The following is a 19676-nucleotide window of genomic DNA, read 5'->3' as shown; positions in this document are numbered from 1 at the left end:
GGTACTAATCTACTATATTGATTGTAGAATTGTCGATTGAAACTCGTTGATGTAACTTTTAAAAAAAACTTTTGAATAATAAATTCAGTGACCCAATTACAATTTTTTTAATAAATAATTAAAATAAAAATTTACCCATAATTTAATGATTAATAGAGTAGTTTATCGTTTAATAATATGTGATGACAATTGAAAGAATTCGATTGCATATTATCAGTGGGTTAAAGCCTTGTAGCCATAGAATCCAGTCAAGCCCAACAATCTCTGATAGGCAAAGATTTCCAGGTGTATCTAACTAACATGTTTGGAAAACAATATATATGTGGATCCCACTTTTAGGTAAGATATTAGGTAAGCCTTGACTTTCCAATTTGCTATTAAGCGACAGATCGGCATAGGAATATCAAAGGATCATCATCCCCAAAACCGAAAAAAGGGTGAAACCCAAGTTTGTTGTTGGAGTGAAACACTGTCTGTTTGTGAAGTTAAGAAGTCCAGTGTGTAGCTGTGTACGGAAAAAAAGCATGGTTTCTGCATCAGAGATTGCAACAAAGTTGAATCTGGCTTCCCACCCTGAAGGTGGCTTCTTTTCTGAAACTTTTAGGGATAGTTCTGTTATGCTCTCCACATCTCAACTTCCTCCTCAATGTAAGCACCTTGTATACATGCCTCATCTTCTTTTTCTTTTTTGTCCTTTGATTGTGATTTTTTCACTTCTGCTGCAGTAGATTAAGATCAATTCTTTGGATCTGGGTAACTTATAGCTTTTTTTTTTCTGGTTTAGGGTTCCACTTTCTTGTTTCATTTTTTAAGCAATTCTGTTTTGATGCCATCTGATCTATATATTGTTTACTATCATTCACGTACTCAAACCAATTGTGCCCGTCAAATTGGAAAAAAAAATACCAGTTGATTGTGCTTTCACTTCCCCCCCCCCCCTTCTTTTTTTTACCCAGAACTCATTAATTTGATGGGATGTGGGAAGCAAAAGATTTTGATTATCTGCATACCCTTTAGAGAGTATGTAATGGAATGCTCTACATTCTTAAAGCATCTTCCTAATAAACTTTGGGTTGAATTGTTTACCTACAAGTTTCAGCTTTAATAGCTGTGCCCATGTCTGCAATTCATGAAAGTTGTGAAATTTTTAATGAAAACTGGTTTCTTGATAGTTTGCAATAATTCTTTTTTTTTTTTTATAAATCTCATGTATGCAAATATTTACTACTTCCTTGGTAGTATTTCCTATTGTAACATGACAGTATCTTCACTGCAGACAAAGTTGATCGTCCCGTTAGCACATCTATTTACTTCTTGTTACCGGCTGGGAGCGTGTCTCACCTTCACCGTATACCCTGTGCTGAGACCTGGCATTTTTATTTGGGAGAACCTCTTACGGTAATGGCCTACATTGGTCTTGTTCAAACCAAAACAGTTTTCCTTTCTAATGACATGGAACCAGTTGGTAACTTGAAATGTTCTTAATTTTATGTTGACGAGGATATGAATTATGTAAGAAATATAAGCTTTTTTGGGGTTATAGACAAAGTCCTTGTTGTTCTGGGTAATTAATGAAGCATACTTGAAACAGGTCTTGGAGTTGGATGAGAAAGATGGGCAAGTAAAACTAACATGTCTTGGACCTGATTTGTTGAATAATCAGAAGGTGCAGTACACAGTGCCTCCAAATGTTTGGTTTGGTGCATTTCCAACAAAAGATTTCAACATTTCGACTGATGGGGCAGTGACAAAAAATGATCCAAGGGATGCTGAGAGCCATTATTCACTTGTAGGATGCACCTGTGCACCTGCTTTCCAGTTCCAAGACTTCGAGCTGGCAAAACGATCCGAGCTTGTAACTCGCTTCCCCAAACATGAGCATCTCATTTCTTTACTCACTTATCCTGATTGAAACAAAGCTTCTCAAATTCATCTCACAATCACGAATCTGTATTATTTTCCCATCTTCTGCTGTGTTAGTATAAGGTTAAAAACGATCTAGTCTACCTGTACTGTCGACTCCATTCTGCTATGTATGTTGTCATACATGGCAGAAGAGATTAATAAGAAACTCGTGCCCTGAAAATTTGCTAGTGATCCATTAGCAAGCAGCAAAGCTAAGAAAGCACTAGAATAGAAACTGAGGAAAGTTGAGCATCTAATGATTCATGAAACATGACTAATCATGTTACATGGTAAAATGAAGGTGAAACCGGCAAGAGACTGGATCAATTTTGAACAATTTCTACTAAAAAATGAAATGTTTCAAGACCCTAAACTCATTGTCACTGAAAAACTTTACCATAGTTCTGTTTGCTAATGTGTTTAATACCCCATGTTTTTGGAGGAGCAAGGAAATTGTCCTCGGTAAGAATCCTTCATGCCTCCCGACCCTCGTTCAAATTCTAGGCCACGAACGTGACATGAAACTTTTAGAAAAATGGCAGGACATGTTAATCAATATCAAGGGACTTCATTATGTTTTTCATAGAGCCCTTCAGATATGTTGCATCCCTCCCTGCTTTCTGAGCCTGGAAAATGGATAGAAACACAAATTCAGAGTGTAAGAAACATTGACAAGAGGAATTTCATAATGAAAAATTCTTAACTATAGAGGGAGCTAAGACCATCTTTCTGAAATCCCTCTTTTAATTAAATCATCGCCAAAATCAAATGAAAACAAACGTGAGGAAGCCTATGGTAAGCGGAAACATCCACCTAGTCTCTCATAACATGCAGGGAATAAGAATGTGCTCACCCTTTTAATCTCAGCTGTGGATACAGCAGTCATATGTGAAGGAAGCTCCTCTTTTTCCATGTCCTGGTGTAACAAATAGCAATTTATAAAGAAGAAACAGCATTCTAAGAGAACCAATTCCTCAAGCCAACAAAAAGGCATAAAACAGCATACCATCTCTCCGATTAAGACCACATTCTCCCCACGGATTACATTTAGACCCAAGGGTATGTCACAGTACAAATCACCCACAATAACTCGCTCACAAGCTCCTTCTAGAACAATACTAGCTGCCAATGTGGAAGGTTATCACATCACCAATTCATTCACAACAAAAGAAGCAAAAGAAAACAGAAAACAACTTAGCAAAGAACTACCAAATTGATCAAAAGAACGCAGTAACCCCAAAAGATGACGGCCATCTCCCAATAACATAACGAGTTTCTGTGCAAAATATATAAAATTCCTTAGCCATGTTCACCAATAATTAAAGATCTGAATCACAGAAAGTCATTTAAAAAGGGGCCAATCTATACAACATGAGGATGCAAGGAGCCAAAATAACTACAATAAACAAACATTCAACGGATATAGAACCCAGTGCTTAATTTACACCACCAACTCACTCTCCCTGAGACACCTTTTTGGAAGAGAAATATAAATACTTTTGTCTATTTTCCAAGCTCACACCAACAAGTTGGACATGCAATTCAATACCAACTCCTCCCAATTCTTAAAGAGACAAAAATGAAGAGAATCCAAGAACACAACTTCACCAAGGGAAGGAACCCGATACAGTGAAGTACGCAAACAAGAATCATATAGTACCATTAAACAAATCAAAACCTCACATCCAAGAAAAAATGGGGAAAAAAGGGAACATGGAATAATCAAATATTGCAAAATAAAACATCAAAAACTTCAATTGCATTGGCTTAATTTTACTACATCTTAAACGGAAAGAGATAACTTACTGCCAAGATAGGTAGCAAGACAAGTGTAGAGAAAGCTATCATCATGGCAAATTAATCCGAGACATTGAAATTAATCTTTAATACTTCAATTCCAAGTTTACAAACAAATGGCATTGGCTTGCTATTCAACCCTCCTAAGTTTAAACCACTTCTATCCCACCAAAAGAAAAGGAAAAGCTAAAGTAGATCAAATCTTTAAAAGGAAAATTTCTCTTTCAAATCCAAAACCCTAGCTTTCTTTTCCAAATTATTACGGGAAGCATTTACTGAAAAAAAAAAGAATAAAAGAGAGAGATAGGAAGACAGTTTGGTTAGTTATTTGAAAAGAGAGGCAAAATTAAAAGCCATGGTGCATGGTGGATCAATCATTGAATCTCTTTCTTCTCTTTTGAATATTATTTAATTAATTAAAAGCCAAGTAATTGTGAAGTGAATTACGAATTCGATTATTAGGTTACCCATAATTGTTAAACATAAACAGCAAAACTGAGGTCCAGAATGTTATGGCGCCAGTCCATAAAGGGCAGGGGCTGCAGTGAAATGGCAAAAAGATTCCCTTAGCGGTAGCTGTTAGCTGCATAAATTCCTGAAAACCGTGAAATGGGTCTTCCTTTTCATAACGAAATCTCTGCCACGACTCTCACACCAGTGATACATTTTTGTCCCATCACAACTGAACAAATCTTTGCACATGCCTCGTTTCTATGCAATGATGCCCTATATGATTAAAAAAAAAATAGCTGGTTAATTATTTGTTTCTTCTGATAAATTTCTTTCTTCTTACTCAAGTTTATTAATTACCCATCCAACTCTGATTCTCTGTAAAACTTTAACAGGCCCTAACGAACATGGAAACTGCATATGCTGTAAAATCATGCATGCCTCTATACTGCTGCTGTGCTTCCAAGCATTGCAGTTTTTCTCTCTAACTATTTTTATTTACAAGTGAGTAAAATTCGATTTAATTTGAAAAAAATTAAATTTTGAATTAATTAAATCGATTTTTTTAAATAAACTTTATTTGAGTTTCGAGTTAAGTTAAATTTTATTATTCGAATGATTGGAATAACTTAAATAACATATTAGTGTAAATATCTTTTTGACCCTTATCAATTTTGAAAATGAGCAAATTGAGCCCACTCAACAAGAACTACAAAATAATTTGTAAATTTTAAAATATTTCTAAAATTTATATTTTTAAAAAATTATAAAAATTCTAAAGAATATGTAGAAAAGTTAAAAATTTGACTAAAATAATAATTTTGGGAGTTAAATAAATAAATTAACAATTCAAGTTTATCATACCAAAGTTTTTTTTTCTTATTTTGTTTTGAAAGAGTTTTTAAATATATATGACTTCAAATCGAGTTAAAATGAAAAAATATAGCTTCTTAACTCGAATTTTTTTCACTAGATTCGATCAAATGCTCACGCATATTAAATTCTATCTTATTCATGAAAAGAGAAAATATTTAGTACATTGGAATCTTTAGACTTGACAAACAAGGTTAATGAATTGATAAATAGTAAAATATTTAAATAAATAAATATTTAAAAAACACACATATAACAATTATTTAAATGGCTTATGAAATAAAAATATACCAAATATTAACCTTTCCTAAAAGGTTAGAACACAGTAAGTTTTATTTTTTAGCCAATGAGATTTGACTGAAATGATAGAGGAGAGGGGAGGCAAAAAAGGGTAAATTTACCATATAACCCTCTTAAAAAATATGAAATTAAAAACTGATATGATAAGAAAATTATATGATTCATTTAGACCCCAAAAGCAAATTCGGGGTTGGAAAATTGAATGTTTCAACTAGTGTATTTAGGATTGTCCTTCATATTGGAATTTGTCAATAAAAAGGATTTTTCTTACAAAATCACACAACCCACTGCACAAAGCAAGTATCAATCATTGGGTGGTTTACCAAACCATTTCAATATGGGAAGTACATTAATCTAATCTACTACAAAAAGGAAAAGGTATTTTAATCTAATCACCCTTGGTTTAAAATCTAACTAACCCTAAATTTTCTTTCACCATTATTATGTTAAAATATAGTAAATGGGGATCCATAATTTAGTAAAAGCCAAAAATTGAAAAGGCCCACATCTTAACCCTGGTTTGATGTAAAATCCATGACACAGCCCACAAACATATAAAGCACTGTGTGTATTAATTTCTTTTTCAGCTTTGATTTGTCTCTCTTTATATCACCCACATGGCGCATATCTCTTTCACTCCCCTGCTCCACTCACTTCACAATATATAAAAAACTTACAGAGCAAAAAGGCACACACAGCATTCAATGTTTGCTTCCATGCAATGGCGATTTCAGGTTCAGACACTCAAAACCCAACAAGCAAACTGAGTACCCCCTCGAGACTCACTGCGTTAAATGCGACTCTTGTGGCTTCACCGAGGAATGCACCGTTGCTTATATCATGCGTGTCCGTGAACGTTACCAGGGCCGTTGGATTTGCGGGCTCTGCATCGAGGCGGTCAAAGATGAGGTTTTGAGATCCGTAACGCTTATCTCCACCGAGGAAGCATTGGATCGACACATCAGTTTCTGTAACAAGTTCAGGGCGTGGAGTCCTTCAGATGAAACGGAGCACCCCATTTTTGCCATGGGAAGAGTTCTTCGACGAAGCCTGGATTCGCCCAGACCTCTTAGGAGTAAATCAAGTAGCGTATTGCCCGGACTTGAAGAAGTCAAACGCCCTTCTCTTCTTCGATCCGATAGTTGTTTCTCAGCTCTTTATATCTAAATCTCAACTAAAGGTAAATGTATCAGGAAAAAACCAAAAAAGAAGAAACCTATCAGATTGATTGTTACATATATAAAGGGTCTTTATGGCTCAAATGTTTGGGTATGTGAAATTTAATCTATCTTATGGTGTTTTGAGTGTGTGTGTATATGATGACTGCTTCAGGTTTGAGAGTTACTTAGATTTAGCCTATGTTGTTTTAATCTTCTATATTCTTGAATCTTGGGGATAATATTTGAAGATAACAGTTTGGTATGTCTTGATTTTAGGATGTTTGGTAAAGAATCTTACATCATGTGATGTTTTATGAAAATGGTAATGTTTAGTGAATCAAATTTCAGCTTGGACAGCTGTGAAAAATGGCTTATGTGGAAAGGGTGTAAATAAATTCTGGCATAAAAGGTAAAGACACACATAAGGGAGAAAAGATAAGAAAGGAAATTTCCTAGAAGCAAAGGAAATATCTTTAAGATTCATGTTGTGTAATTTCGTTCTAATAAAACAAATGTGGCTGCAGATTATAATAGCCATCTGCCATAACTCTTTCCAGATAGATAACTGAAGTTTCCAGACATATCCAGCCAAATATATATATATGTGTATTCTTTTCATTGGTTTGAAAACATGATCAAATCCGACAAGAAATAAAAACAGGGAAAAAGCCGGAAAGGTTCTTTGATGGCCATTTCGTTTGGTAAATATTAAGTCCATGATCTCTTTTCATTTCATATTATTATGACTTGGAACAGCACATATGAAACCAGTTGGAACTGTAGTTGCCAGTCTGAAATAGCAACATGTAAAATCAAATCAAATAAAAAAGAAATATATATATCTTGGCCTTTTCCTTTTATAACAGGTTGATCCATAGTTGTGCCTGATATTTTTGATAAAAACACCAATAGGATTAGGCCACATTACCTCTTAAGATTCATTGTTTAGTTCCCTGGTTTAATGGGGAACTTGTTTAGAGGTAGTTTCACACTTAACCGGTTGAGGTGCCCCCTGTGTGACATTTAGCTCATTGATAAACTAACACACCTCAAATGCATCCTCTCAAGCAAAAAAAAAAACTATCTAGAGATCTCTGAATTCTGGAAGGACTAAAATGCAAAATCCCAAAGATTCTACAGGATCCTTGGAGTACAAAACTGAGCGATGTACCTTATTTGTAGATATCATGGATTATTCCAATGGCCCCCCGAAAAACAGCAGTAGCCACAATCAACATGTCTATTAACACCAAATCATCAACAGTGCTTTAAGCGTTTGTATATACTCGGGAGGCTGAGAGAAAAGACACCCATAGTTTCAATATCAGAGCTGTTGGTTTTATGTTGTTTAGTGGTATGGTAAAACTGGCAAGGGGAGCATAATCTTGGCATCAGATTTTGCATGCATGGAAATATTGACCCATTATGTGGATAGAAAATTCAGACAGTGGCAGTACTTTTACATATAACTCACAAAGAGCCAAGTCATGGGCCTAAATTCATCACTTGAGCCGAAGGGTAGTTTCATTTCCATAATTGCTAGGAATGAAGATGGATGAAAATTACCATGTTGAAACGTCGCGAATGTACTGCTTTTTGTTTTCTTCATTTTGCTGGTATAATATCACTTCAGGTCTAAAGGTAGATCTATACTGATTCTTCAGTTTTATTGCTTCTTCCAGACTCTGCAAACTAACAAGCACGACATTGACATGACAGTCTGATAACAAATGCATTTTAAAAGGGTGGATGAATTATAATTAACGAGTCTGGAAAAGTTCAATTCATTTATGGATGATGTACTTTGGATCCCTTCCCCACTTTTCACACTTTTCAGTTAACTTGAAGGTTATGTTTGGAAATAGAATTAATAATTAGATTTAGATGTAATTATTTATAATTACACAATTATTATGTGTTTAAGTAATTACTGTAATTAGTGAGTCTTATCAAATTGGGTGTAATTGCAATATTTCAATTAAACTTTTCATTTGGGAGGCCGAAAATTGAAGTAATTCAATTAGTAATTACACTCAAATTTAATTTTAAAAAATATAAGCTATAGAAATTATATTATACACATAAACATGTATGAGTCTTTGAGATAATTATGGTAAAAAAAATCTTATTTTATAAATCCTAAAAAATTTATTATAAAAATAATTTGTGTGCTTTACAAAGTTATAACAAAAAAATTAAATAAAATTGCACATGATGCTTATTTTTCTTGTATTTGTTATTGGTAATCGTATTATCAATTACTTTTTTAGACTAGCATGATATATATGATGATTTGATTTTAATTTTTGTTACTTGTTTAGAAATTATTTTTATCACACTAATAATTTTTTGTAGTAGTGAATATTTTTTAAAATATAAATTATGCAACTTTGTAATTACAATTTGTACCATGACATATTCTTTATCAACCAAACATGTTTAGGGAATTACAATTTTTTTTGTAATTAGAAGAGGATGAAATTACTATCCTAATAATTGTATTTTCATTCAATTACTTTTTATTGTTGAAATAGGCCTTTAATATTTTTTTAATTTTCTTTTTTTGAGTTTTGTGATCAACTTTAAATATAATAATAGAATAATAGAATATTTTCCCATAAATTATCAACATAAGCTTTTTGAAATGATTAGTTATAATGATGAATTTAACTCATTTGTATTTTTTTATCATTTTGGCTCTTATTCTTTTTTTTTTTAGTTAAGTTTTACCCTTAACCTTTAAAAAAGAGTCAAATTATTTTTTTAACAAAAATATTGACTAAAACATTATATTTTTAACAAAGTTGCCACTTCAACAAATGATTTAAAAGTTATTGAATATTAAAATATATATATAAATAGTTCATAAAAATTCAAAAAGAAATGAAGTACACATAAATTGTTTGCATGCTATCATATTTAAAATTTAATGCTTTAGTTAGTATTCCCACTAAAATAATAATAATTTAACTTTTTCTGAAAGATTTATAGTTAAATTTAACCTTTTTTTTAAAATTAAGAGCTAAATTTAACGTAAAAAAATAACAACCTATACATATATTTAGGGCTAATTTTTTGATACGCCAAATAATTAATAATATTGTAGTTAAAGCGACAAAAAAAAAGTTGAGGGGGGAAAACGCCCTGTAAGCTGACCCTTTTAGCTTGTGAAAAGCTAATATTATGTGGACAAAATAAGCAAGACCGGTGACCTACTTACCCTAGAAAGTGCTAAGAAACAAGATCAAGAGTCGGTTCTGTTGTCAAAGGGAGGATAATGGAATATTGTTCAACCTTAAATACATACTTGATTTTCTTTGAATTCAACAGCGTGACAATATTTAGTTTTAATATAAGCAGAAGACGCACGTTTCTACAATTGGAAACAAAGAATAGGTAGCATCCTTGGAAATGGGAAAAATATTAGTAAGTAACCTTTGCAAAATATTGAGTCGAAATTTACCGAAAACAAAGGTTAAAGGGAACAAGAAAAAAGTAATCAGAAATGAGCACGATTCGAGTGGCCCAATGGGTCCTTGCAGTATGCCGCAGCTTGTGTATAGCCAGCAAGTCTATTTCTTAAAGCCCGTGTGCACATGTCATGGGTCATGTAAATTCGTGATGAATGCACAAAACATCTCATAAAAATTAACTAATTAAATAGAATTCATTTAATCTACTTGAGCTGATTCGATTTGTAGAACAAATGGATTGTATAGAGTTTAAATCTCTTAGTACTCTAATCTTGTATATAAGCTTTGATTCATTAAACGTTGAGAAGCTCAATTATAAATAAAAGGCTTCTTTCCTTTTTAATCATCTTATTCATAATTATTAAATATATTTGAGAGCATTTATTCAAATTTCTTATGTGCATAATTTTCTTGTGCCTTTTCTGTTCAATTCATTCTTCTTTGTCTTTTGAGTTTTGTTTTTGGTTTATTTCGATGTCTAGCTTCCGTATTATTATTTTGATGCCTTAGAGAATTTACTTTTTGAATTCTTACTTTTGAAAGTAAGGCTGACTTAAGCAGATTTGAAACAAAAAAAATCGCCTAAAACCACATGATTTGTTAGACTAAATTTCCTGTCCCATGACACACGAATCCTCTTGCAGTACTCTTAATTACTTTAACAATTTATGGTTTAATCATTATTGTATTTATATCATGTTAGTATTTTCTTTTTAGTATCACAATTGTAATTAAATTATAAAATTGTGGACACGTTAGTAATTTATATTATATGTTATTAGACTTTGTCACGATGTGATTGAAAAAAATATGTTAAAATTTATTTAAATGTAAATATAAGTGGAGTGATAACGGTATTGTATTTTAATATTATTAAACATGTGTTAGATCCATGATATAAAAGTATGAAAGAATAAGTGTCATCAAAATAATATTAACTATAATTTAAAAGAAATGATATTTCTGTAATTTTATAATTGAATTGGAGAATATATTAAATATAAAATATTCCAATTGCAAACTAAATAAAAATAAACAAACATGAACGTAGAAGATGGTAAAACGAATGAGAATTAAAATGTAACTTAACCCATGCAAATTAAAAACATAGCACTCGCCCTAAAAAAATTACAAGCAAATCCGGTCGAATCATCAGAAAGCTGAAGAAATATGAGGAACCTTCTTCCACGAGTTGGAAGTGGTAGCAGCCTAAAAGATCTAGCGACCATACTTTCGGAACTCCCATTCAGCATTATCTGCAAAAAGCAAAACAATGAAAACATCAATGCTATATATGCAGTAAAATAAAATGGGATGAGGCAAAATGTCCAAGCGAGATAAGCGCAGGAGGCAAACAGCATACCCAAAGGACATACTGACCGGTTCTGCAGCCATCGACTAATGCAGTGAAAGTGGAATGCATGGTTGCATGCACCTAAATACATAAAAGCGATTAAATATTGAATCAAGTATGCCCAAGTTTTTAGGCTTGCACACACACAGTTTATATGTAAGATAAATATATAAAATCCCAGAAGCAAAACAACATCATTGACCAGTAAATATATTAATGCCGTTAAAGATGGTTGTCGTAGAAGAAAGTTATGTATTAAGTGACATTTTCTCTAATGAAATTTGTCGTATCTTAAAAACAAATTTAAAGTGATTTCATGCCTCAAGTCTTTATCTAAATCTTCTTTATTTTATTTCTTGCGACGCAAGTTTCCTATCACTTTATTGTCATCCACACGAGAACACTCACTCCTCTACTTCATGAAATCACTATAGTTTCCACAAAATTTAGTCATGATTTCTTATCTCCTACACCCAGACAAGAACATTCGCTCCTCTACTTCAAGAAACCAGCAACAAAAAAACTAGTTCAAAAATAGATTCTAAAGCTCAACCCTTGTGTTGGGTACCAGACAGCCTAGCACCAGTGCCCAAAGTAAACAACGCATATGCAATTCAAACAAGATTATATGTTAGTACAATAGTAACCCTAGCAGAACTTTTTTAAGGATTCGCCAATATATACAGTTATACATATTGCAAACTCAAATATATAAACCCCAACAATGAAACTAAGACACTACCATCCAGTATAAAAACATACCCCACGCAACAGTGCATTCATTATCGGCACCGACTATTTGGTTGGTTTGGCATTCGATACCTGAACAACCAAATTAACCATTAAGAAATTGATAAAACCAAAGAAAAAAAAATCCGTAAACTAAACCAATCAAAATTTGAAGGAATAATTAAACACAAAGACTTACAGAGATCCATGATGTGATTCCTGCAAACCGCACAATTATCCACGACAATATCTGCAATCCATCAACCAAACCAGTGTAAGAAAAATTTAGACAATATATATATGGTAGATAGATAGGGAGAGAGAGAGAGAGACAGGGGGTTAGGTACCCCAGGACCAGAGGGCAACCGAACTCCACTTTTTCATATCGAAGTGCTTGGGGTCCTCAGTGGAGGAGGAAGGGGCGGTGCTGCCGGAAGTTTGGGTAGACATGGCTGGGACCGAACAAATAGGGCGGGAAGAAATTCTTTCTCTCTCACAAAACTCACATATACCTTAAACAGGCATTGGTTGCATATATATATATAGAGAGACGCCAAGAAAGACATAAACAAACTGAATTCCTATGCCATGTAGAACTTGTCACGTAGAGTTAGATTTACTTCGACAAAAATTCTACTAGATTTTGAAACCGCCTATATCCGGGATTTAGAGAATTAATTATAATTATGATTTTAATTATATTAAATTATTATTTAAGCATTTTATCATAAAATAAATTTATAATTAAATAATATAAAATAAATGGAGATACAATAAAATTATAACTAGAATTTACCTCCCCGCTTTGCTGGGGTTTTTATTTTTATTTTTATTTTATATAATTCTTTTAATTAATTAAAATTTGTTCATCAACATATTAAAAAAAATTAAATGATATTAAGATTAATTTTATGACGATTATTTATTTATATCCTTATATAATACAAATGTATAGTATTTATATATTTGTAGAAATATTAAATATAAATTTTAAAATATTTAAAATTAATTAAGGTCAAATATAATTTATTTCTCTATTTTTATTAAATGTTACTTAGATAAAAAGACAATTTTACCCTTTATTAGTTAGATATTTTGTATTTTTTGTTATTTTCAATTTTATATTCAATAATTTTTAACTAAAAAGGAAAAAATATTATTCAGTCATCAAAAAGTTTTAATTATTATTAAATAAAATTATAAATTGTATTGTATTATAATATAATAAATCATGTGTTAAATATAATGTATTTTTCAATTAATGTATGTAATTTTTTTGAACTTACACATACACAAGTTTGAAAAAACTTTTGAACTGACGAGAATACAATGTATTTTTCATCATATTACTAAATTTACATTTTTTTTAAAAAAAAGAGTTGAAGTAAAATAGAAGTTGTGATAGTTATATATATATTTTTAAATAATTATAATTTAATAAAAATTATAATAGCTATATATTTAAAAATAATTATAATTTAATTCACAATTATTAGTTAAAAATTTGTGCTAATTTTAAAATAGAGATTTCACTTCAACAGAACTCTAAGAATATAATATAAGATAAAAATGTGGTAATTATAATTATAATTACAATTATTAATTAAAAATTGATAATAATAATAATAAAAGAAGTTGTGCTATTTTTTTTAAAAGTTGTATTGATTTTGTTGAGGTAAATTTGAGTTTCTACTTTAATAGAATTTTAATTTTAAGCATCTTAATAATAACTTATTTATTATTAGAGTTAATTATGTTAATTAGTTATTATTTTTGAATAATATTACTTGCATTAATTACACAAAGTAAAACTAAATTGTATGTTGAATATACTAAAAATATTTTAATTTTGGTTTAAAATTTTTCTATTATAATATTTCAATTAAAAATTAATATGTTTTAATTATATTCAATAATTTAAATAAAAAAAATTATTTTATGCTAATTATTGCAAATTTAAGAATATAATATTTAAAAAATTAATTAAATATTAAATACGTGAAATCACATGCAACACATGTGCCATTAGAAGCTAGTACATCAAAATGACTATAACCAAAATTAATCATTACAAAGCATGACCAAATTGATAATAAAAATATATCCAAACTTATACCAAAACAATATATACAAAGTCCACATATAGGCGATCATAAACTAGAATAAATATTGATTGAGAACAATACATGGTTTCCACTGAGCAAGACTCAAATTTGAGATCTCAAAGTTCTCATGCCTTAACATTGTCATTAAGCTAAGGCCTTGTTAAGGGAGGTTGACTTTGTCAGAAGGAATTTGCAAAGTATTGTCCAATGGGAGTAGAAAGACCCCTTAATGGGTCGATATTTCCTCGCTGATGGTTGTCTCCAACACTAATGAGAACCTTAATATCTGAAGAGGCAACAAATTCATAAAGTGAGAGTGTCTTTTTGGTGTCTAATAAGGTAGACCATGCAAACGTGCATGGTTACCCACTTAGGAAATCTCAAAATTTGCTCTTGATAGGATTTGAACTTGTGTAGCATATAGGGTACTTATGGGTAATTAACTACAATATCACTTGAGCTAGCAATGATAATTTTATGCTATTTTTGTTATATCTTTTACTTTTTTGTTTTTTGGTTCATAATTATTCATATAAAAATATGTTAAATATTTAATTATTTAATAAGAAATTATTTGGTACAATGTCAGTAGATTTTTTAGACTCCATAAATAGAATTAGGAAATTAACAAGTGTTTTATAAGAATATAGTAAAATATTATAAAAAATTAAAAATGAAACATGTGTCAATTTTTTAAAATTACTTGTACAATAAAAAAGTGCACTACCATTACACCAAATATTTACCCTTATTTGATTGTAATATTAATTTTGAGATATTTATTTTACTTTATATATTACCTTTTTTCATTAAAACCTTCATATCTAATTAATTTACATTAAATAATTTAATGAATTCATGTTAAAATCAATATATAACAGAATTAAATATAAAATTAAAAATATTTAAAATTAATTGCAGTCAAATCTATTTTTTTTATAAAGAAGCTAAATATATTTAACTTTATAACACATTAATATGTAAATAAATTTTCATTATTTTGTAATTAAAAATATAAAATAAATAGGGAAATTATTTGGTACACTACTAGTGGAGTTTTAGACTTCACAAGTAGAGTTAAGAGATTGACAAGTATCTAATAGGAGTACAGTAAAATATAAAAAATAAATATTTTTAAATAAAAAAAATTGATAGTATACCAAATACTAACCTTAATAAATAAACTAAATAAATAATAATAATTGTCCTATGCATTGCCAATGCAGTAACTACAAATAAATTTGGGTTGATACCATTTGTTTTTAAGGTATAATAAAATAATAATTAAATAATTAAAAAAGACACTTGACATCATCTTAGACTCACATGTAAAGTTTTTTACCTCAAGTGACAGTGATAATTTATTTACCTAAATAAAACAATACAAATATGTCATTATAATAGTATTTGTGATTTCTAATGAAAATTAGAGATGGTCATGTAAATAAATTTCACACACTCATTTTTATTTTTCTTTTGACAGAAAAATGATAAAATTTTAACAATAACATGACTAAACTCAGATCATAAATATGAGGATGAATATCCTAACCATTAAATCAATATACACCAATTGGTGTCTACCGACTTTTTCTTGTGAAATAAGTAAACAGTTCATACGATCTCCCAAAGAAAACCACCGACAAAGAACTAAATTGGGTGTTGGTGAGGAAGATTTTTAGGTTTGGAGATTTGTCGCATTTTCATATGGTTGAAGCCGTGTCTCATTTCCCATTGTAACAAGATTTGAGAAAATTACCTTAAAAACCGGATATGATTGCATCTCTAAGGGACAACATCTTTGATTCTTTCCCTTTATTATCAACAATCAATCACGAGCCTGCAACCTAGGCAAATAATTGAATCTGGAATTTCTCACATTTGTCACCCCAAATACTAGTTTACTATTTACTATTCATAATTTTAATATTATTGTGAACATTTGGAGCCCAAGTAAGCGATATATATATATAGACCATGACTCGATCTCGTCGACAAATATAATTATAGTTTAGAAATAAAATAATGCTAAATTTCGAATAAAAACTTATTAATTAGTATAGAATAAACTTCCAATTTCGATTTGAGTCGTACATCTTTGATCTATTATTCTGTATAAGATTTCGTCGTTTTCTTTAAAGACCTGGCCTTCTGATACACATTGGCTGGTGAACAGCCATTTTTGAACTGTTCATTTGCTTAATCAACAATTAAACCCAAAAGTTTATTTTGTCCATAGAGATGTGAAACTCTAAATATCTAAGACTTTATATTTAAAATAATGACCTCAATAAATGAACTATACCAAAAAAAAAATTAAACCAAGCCCCCCGCCCCCCGAACTTTATATTTGAAAGAACGACCTGAGTAAGCAACTCTTTGGTCTAAAAGAAAAACTTTTAACACTTCTAAAATTTGCCACGTTGAGCAATCTCTAATTACTGCCTATTTACTCTGTGATTTTCTTTTTACAGTTCGTAGTAATCTAATCTCTACTCTTATGCTGCTTCCCTGACTTTATAGTGCAAAGGTGAATTCAACCCATTTCTATGATTTCGCTTCAGGGAGTCTCTTTCCGAGTGAATTGCAGACATCCTCGGTGATCTAGTTTGGTGTCTGTGCTGGCGGTGATGGTGTTTGTGGTTTTCGTGATGATGAAATTTCTCTTTCTTCGATTCACATTCTTTAGTGACGGTGTCCTTGTCTTGCTTTGGCTTGTCGCTTTGGGTTGGAACCGTATAAACGAACGGACCCACAAGGACGTCTTCGTCGTCCTGGAGAGGCTCTAATGTCTTCACTACATCACTCATTTTGGGTCTTTGCTTTGGGCGATGGCTAAGGCATTGGTAAGCCAACGCAGCTGCCTTTCTTGCAGCCGTTTCCGAGTATTGGCCTTCGAGTCTAGGATCCATTATTCGGCCGAGTTTCCTGGCATCGTTCAACATGGGCCTTGCCCATTCCACTAAGTTTTGTTCTCTAGGACATCGGTTCTTGTCTACGGATCTTCTCCCTGTTAAAAGCTCCAATAGTACCACTCCAAAGCTGTATACATCACTCATTGCCGTCAAATGACCTGAAACAACCCCAATCAAATATATCAGCTTTTAGCAAATTAAATCCATTGAAAACGATATTAAATCAAATGCTGTTACCTGTCATGATGTATTCAGGGGCAGCATAGCCTTGAGTCCCCATAACCCTGGTGGAAACATGAGTATCATCCCCTTCTGGACCATCTTTTGCAAGACCAAAATCAGAAAGTTTGGCATTGTAATCCTGGAACAAGAAAGAAAAAACTTTTTTCAAAACGCAACATCATTACAAATTGAAGAAAATCCTGAAAGAAAAAAAGGGCAATACTTACAGAGTCTAACAATATATTCGATGCTTTGAAATCTCGGTATATGACTGGCTTTTCTGCTTCATGAAGATATGCGAGACCCTTGGCAGCTCCAAGAGCAATTTTCATCCTTGTCGCCCATGGAAGAGAAACTGAATACCCTGCAAACAAGAAGATTGACATTAATTTTGACTCTCTCTTTTTTTACGTAAAATAGAACGATAAATTTACAGAGTGAAAACATACTTCTAAATAGCTGATTCTCCAAGCTGCCTCGAGGCATGTATTCATACACCAGTAACCTATGTTCTTCCTCGCAACAATATCCAATCAACTTCACAAGATGTGGATGCCTCAATTCTGCAAGAAAGATCACTTCGGTCTGTTCCAGAAAATAAAAAGAAAACATTTATTAAGAACCAAGCATTACAAACAAATGCCGTCCAAATTAAGGTAAGCAAATATTGGTTTCAAAACACTGACCAGCCATTCCCTATGTCCTTGCAAGCCTTCTAAATCCAGGAGTTTAACAGCCACAGGCTGAGCTTTCAATCCAGGCCTAAGCTTGTCATCAATGAAACCCTTATGAACCGGTCCAAACCCACCTTCACCAAGCAAGTTAGAAGATGAAAAGCTCTGGGTTATCACCTTTAGCTCCCCAAGCGTGAAAACATGAAGATTTGAACCAGCAAGCGAAGTTGACAGATCTTCAGTAAGCATTGTGCTGGGATAACTCAACTCTAACATCGCAAGCCTGTTAAATGAACTTTGTTTTGTAACTTCCTTCTTAGGCTTGGTTTCTGGTTTCACTACGCCCTTGGAACAGCTGGGGAAGATGGATCTCCATGTAATTTTCATCACAGTCATTTCCTTCCCTTTTTTTTTTATGATACTATAATTTTACAAATTCACTTGTTGAGGCTTAGTATATATATATATATATATGAAGCAAAAGTAGATTAGATGGAAAGCCGACAACTTTCAGGTAATGATTTGATATAAGCAGACAATTAGGTTAGAAAATATTAGAGAAAAGTGAAGAAAAATAGCAATGGTTTGGAAGGACTTTAATAAAGAAGAGAGGGGGAGGCTTTAAATATTGAAAATATTCAAACATCAAATCACCAACTCTCTGAAAACTCAATACGGAGACAGCGTTACACAACTTTCCAGTTAGCAACACTGCTTTGAAATTTTCCTGGTATCATTCTCGGCTTTATTGTATACAACATATAAATAAATGGAATTCTTCCAAGTCCCATTAAGAAAATTAATATCATAAATCATACGTGTAGACAAAGATATCCTCATACCAATTACAAAGTGGCATCATAATTATATTTTAATTAATTTAAAATTTAATAATGATAAATCATATTATCATTAATTAAACTAAAACATTTTCGTGATAATGTTAAATTATTATTTTATATTAATTTGATATAAATAATAAACAATAATTTTAAATATTTATATATTTCCGAATAAATCCTCTCTTTTATTTAAATGATTAACCTATTCAATTCGTTTCGCAAGATTAAGTCTAAAGAGATCTTATAGCGAAATAATATAAGTTAGTCTTTTCTAAAAGAGTCTACCCAGTTACAAAGGAGATTAAATTCGTTATTCAAAATCAAGTTTAAAACACCCTTGAAGTAAAATCAACCATCCAAAACCAAACTTCAAAGGCTTTTTCAAATTTAAGATTAAGTCTCGACGATTTTTAAAGTACGTATCATTGATTCAAAACCTAAAGGACTTTTGAATTCAATTAAATCAAATTTTTAAGTAAACATATAATCAAATTCAATTTTAAGGTCAAATCTCGACTACTCTTGAATAAAAAATCTACTAAAAACGAATTTTAAAAAAAAATCTTGATTTTACACTTGAAATAATTGAAAATAAATTAAGTTAAAATGTTGATAATCTTATCACTTCCCTAAATTTGTAAAGATAAAGAACACTCAAATTAAAGCAGCAAAATTGAATTTTTTATTTTTACTTTTTAAAACAAAATTTATCGCACGTGACAAAATTTAAACTATTAATCTCTTACATTTATAATCATACTATTTAATCAAATATTTTTATTACATTTGGAATTTAAAATTTTGATTAAATCTACCTATCAAGTGAAACTGAATGCACAAGTCCACAAAAGTTGGTTCAAAGAAATGACGCTGCTGC

At 31.2% G+C, this 19676-nt stretch overlaps 4 protein-coding genes and 1 pseudogene across 4 annotated transcripts; 2 read left to right on the top strand and 3 right to left on the bottom strand.

Moving 5' to 3' along the window:
* Window positions 1-306: 306 nt before the first annotated feature.
* On the top strand, window positions 307-2086 carry LOC107958841 (uncharacterized). The gene is made up of 3 exons (XM_016894740.2): window positions 307-648; window positions 1277-1398; window positions 1592-2086. Exons 1-3 carry the CDS (start codon window positions 525-527, stop codon window positions 1910-1912), a joined length of 567 nt encoding a protein of 188 aa, XP_016750229.1. The 5' UTR covers window positions 307-524; the 3' UTR covers window positions 1913-2086.
* A 135-nt stretch (window positions 2087-2221) lies between these two features.
* Window positions 2222-4120, bottom strand: LOC107958842 (sm-like protein LSM1A). Its single transcript, XM_016894741.2, has 5 exons — window positions 3712-4120; window positions 3115-3181; window positions 2912-3027; window positions 2759-2821; window positions 2222-2531 (listed from the first exon to the last, which is right to left on the bottom strand). The coding sequence occupies exons 1-5, from the start codon at window positions 3754-3756 to the stop codon at window positions 2454-2456; spliced, it is 369 nt and encodes a 122-aa protein (XP_016750230.1). The 5' UTR covers window positions 3757-4120; the 3' UTR covers window positions 2222-2453.
* A 1673-nt stretch (window positions 4121-5793) lies between these two features.
* On the top strand, window positions 5794-6640 carry LOC107958840 (uncharacterized; annotated as a pseudogene).
* Window positions 6641-10912: 4272 nt separating this feature from the next.
* Window positions 10913-16326, bottom strand: LOC107960807 (RING-box protein 1). Its single transcript, XM_016897084.2, has 6 exons — window positions 16290-16326; window positions 12389-12553; window positions 12241-12291; window positions 12075-12134; window positions 11322-11393; window positions 10913-11214 (listed from the first exon to the last, which is right to left on the bottom strand). The coding sequence occupies exons 1-6, from the start codon at window positions 16324-16326 to the stop codon at window positions 11177-11179; spliced, it is 423 nt and encodes a 140-aa protein (XP_016752573.1). The 3' UTR covers window positions 10913-11176.
* Window positions 16184-18641, bottom strand: LOC107958838 (serine/threonine-protein kinase RIPK). The gene is made up of 5 exons (XM_016894738.2): window positions 17970-18641; window positions 17733-17868; window positions 17511-17647; window positions 17299-17422; window positions 16184-17219 (listed from the first exon to the last, which is right to left on the bottom strand). The coding sequence occupies exons 1-5, from the start codon at window positions 18351-18353 to the stop codon at window positions 16645-16647; spliced, it is 1356 nt and encodes a 451-aa protein (XP_016750227.1). The 5' UTR covers window positions 18354-18641; the 3' UTR covers window positions 16184-16644.
* Between the last annotated feature and the right edge of the window lie 1035 nt (window positions 18642-19676).

This window comes from Gossypium hirsutum, chromosome A05, assembly GCF_007990345.1.
Source record: "Gossypium hirsutum isolate 1008001.06 chromosome A05, Gossypium_hirsutum_v2.1, whole genome shotgun sequence".
Classification (NCBI taxonomy): Eukaryota; Viridiplantae; Streptophyta; class Magnoliopsida; order Malvales; family Malvaceae; genus Gossypium; species Gossypium hirsutum.
This window is presented reverse-complemented; position numbering and strand designations above follow the sequence as displayed.

Coding starts and splice junctions, on each gene's coding strand:
- LOC107958841 (XM_016894740.2), top strand. CDS start 525: ATGGTTTCTGCATCAGAGATTGCAACAAAGTTGAATCTGGCTTCCCAC. Junction 649..1,276: donor ATCTCAACTTCCTCCTCAAT/GTAAGCACCTTG, acceptor TCTTCACTGCAG/ACAAAGTTGATCGTCCCGTT. Junction 1,399..1,591: donor ATTTGGGAGAACCTCTTACG/GTAATGGCCTAC, acceptor TACTTGAAACAG/GTCTTGGAGTTGGATGAGAA.
- LOC107958842 (XM_016894741.2), bottom strand. CDS start 3,756: ATGATGATAGCTTTCTCTACACTTGTCTTGCTACCTATCTTGGCA. Junction 3,182..3,711: donor TCTTGCTACCTATCTTGGCA/GTAAGTTATCTC, acceptor TATTTTGCACAG/AAACTCGTTATGTTATTGGG. Junction 2,532..2,758: donor CCACAGCTGAGATTAAAAGG/GTGAGCACATTC, acceptor TCCATTTTCCAG/GCTCAGAAAGCAGGGAGGGA.
- LOC107960807 (XM_016897084.2), bottom strand. CDS start 16,326: ATGGCTGTTCACCAGCCAATGTGTATCAGAAGGCCAG. Junction 12,135..12,240: donor GAATCACATCATGGATCTCT/GTAAGTCTTTGT, acceptor TTGGTTGTTCAG/GTATCGAATGCCAAACCAAC. Junction 11,215..11,321: donor CCGGTCAGTATGTCCTTTGG/GTATGCTGTTTG, acceptor TGCTTTTTGCAG/ATAATGCTGAATGGGAGTTC.
- LOC107958838 (XM_016894738.2), bottom strand. CDS start 18,353: ATGACTGTGATGAAAATTACATGGAGATCCATCTTCCCCAGCTGTTCC. Junction 17,648..17,732: donor GGAGAATCAGCTATTTAGAA/GTATGTTTTCAC, acceptor TCTTGTTTGCAG/GGTATTCAGTTTCTCTTCCA. Junction 17,220..17,298: donor CCCTGAATACATCATGACAG/GTAACAGCATTT, acceptor GGGTTGTTTCAG/GTCATTTGACGGCAATGAGT.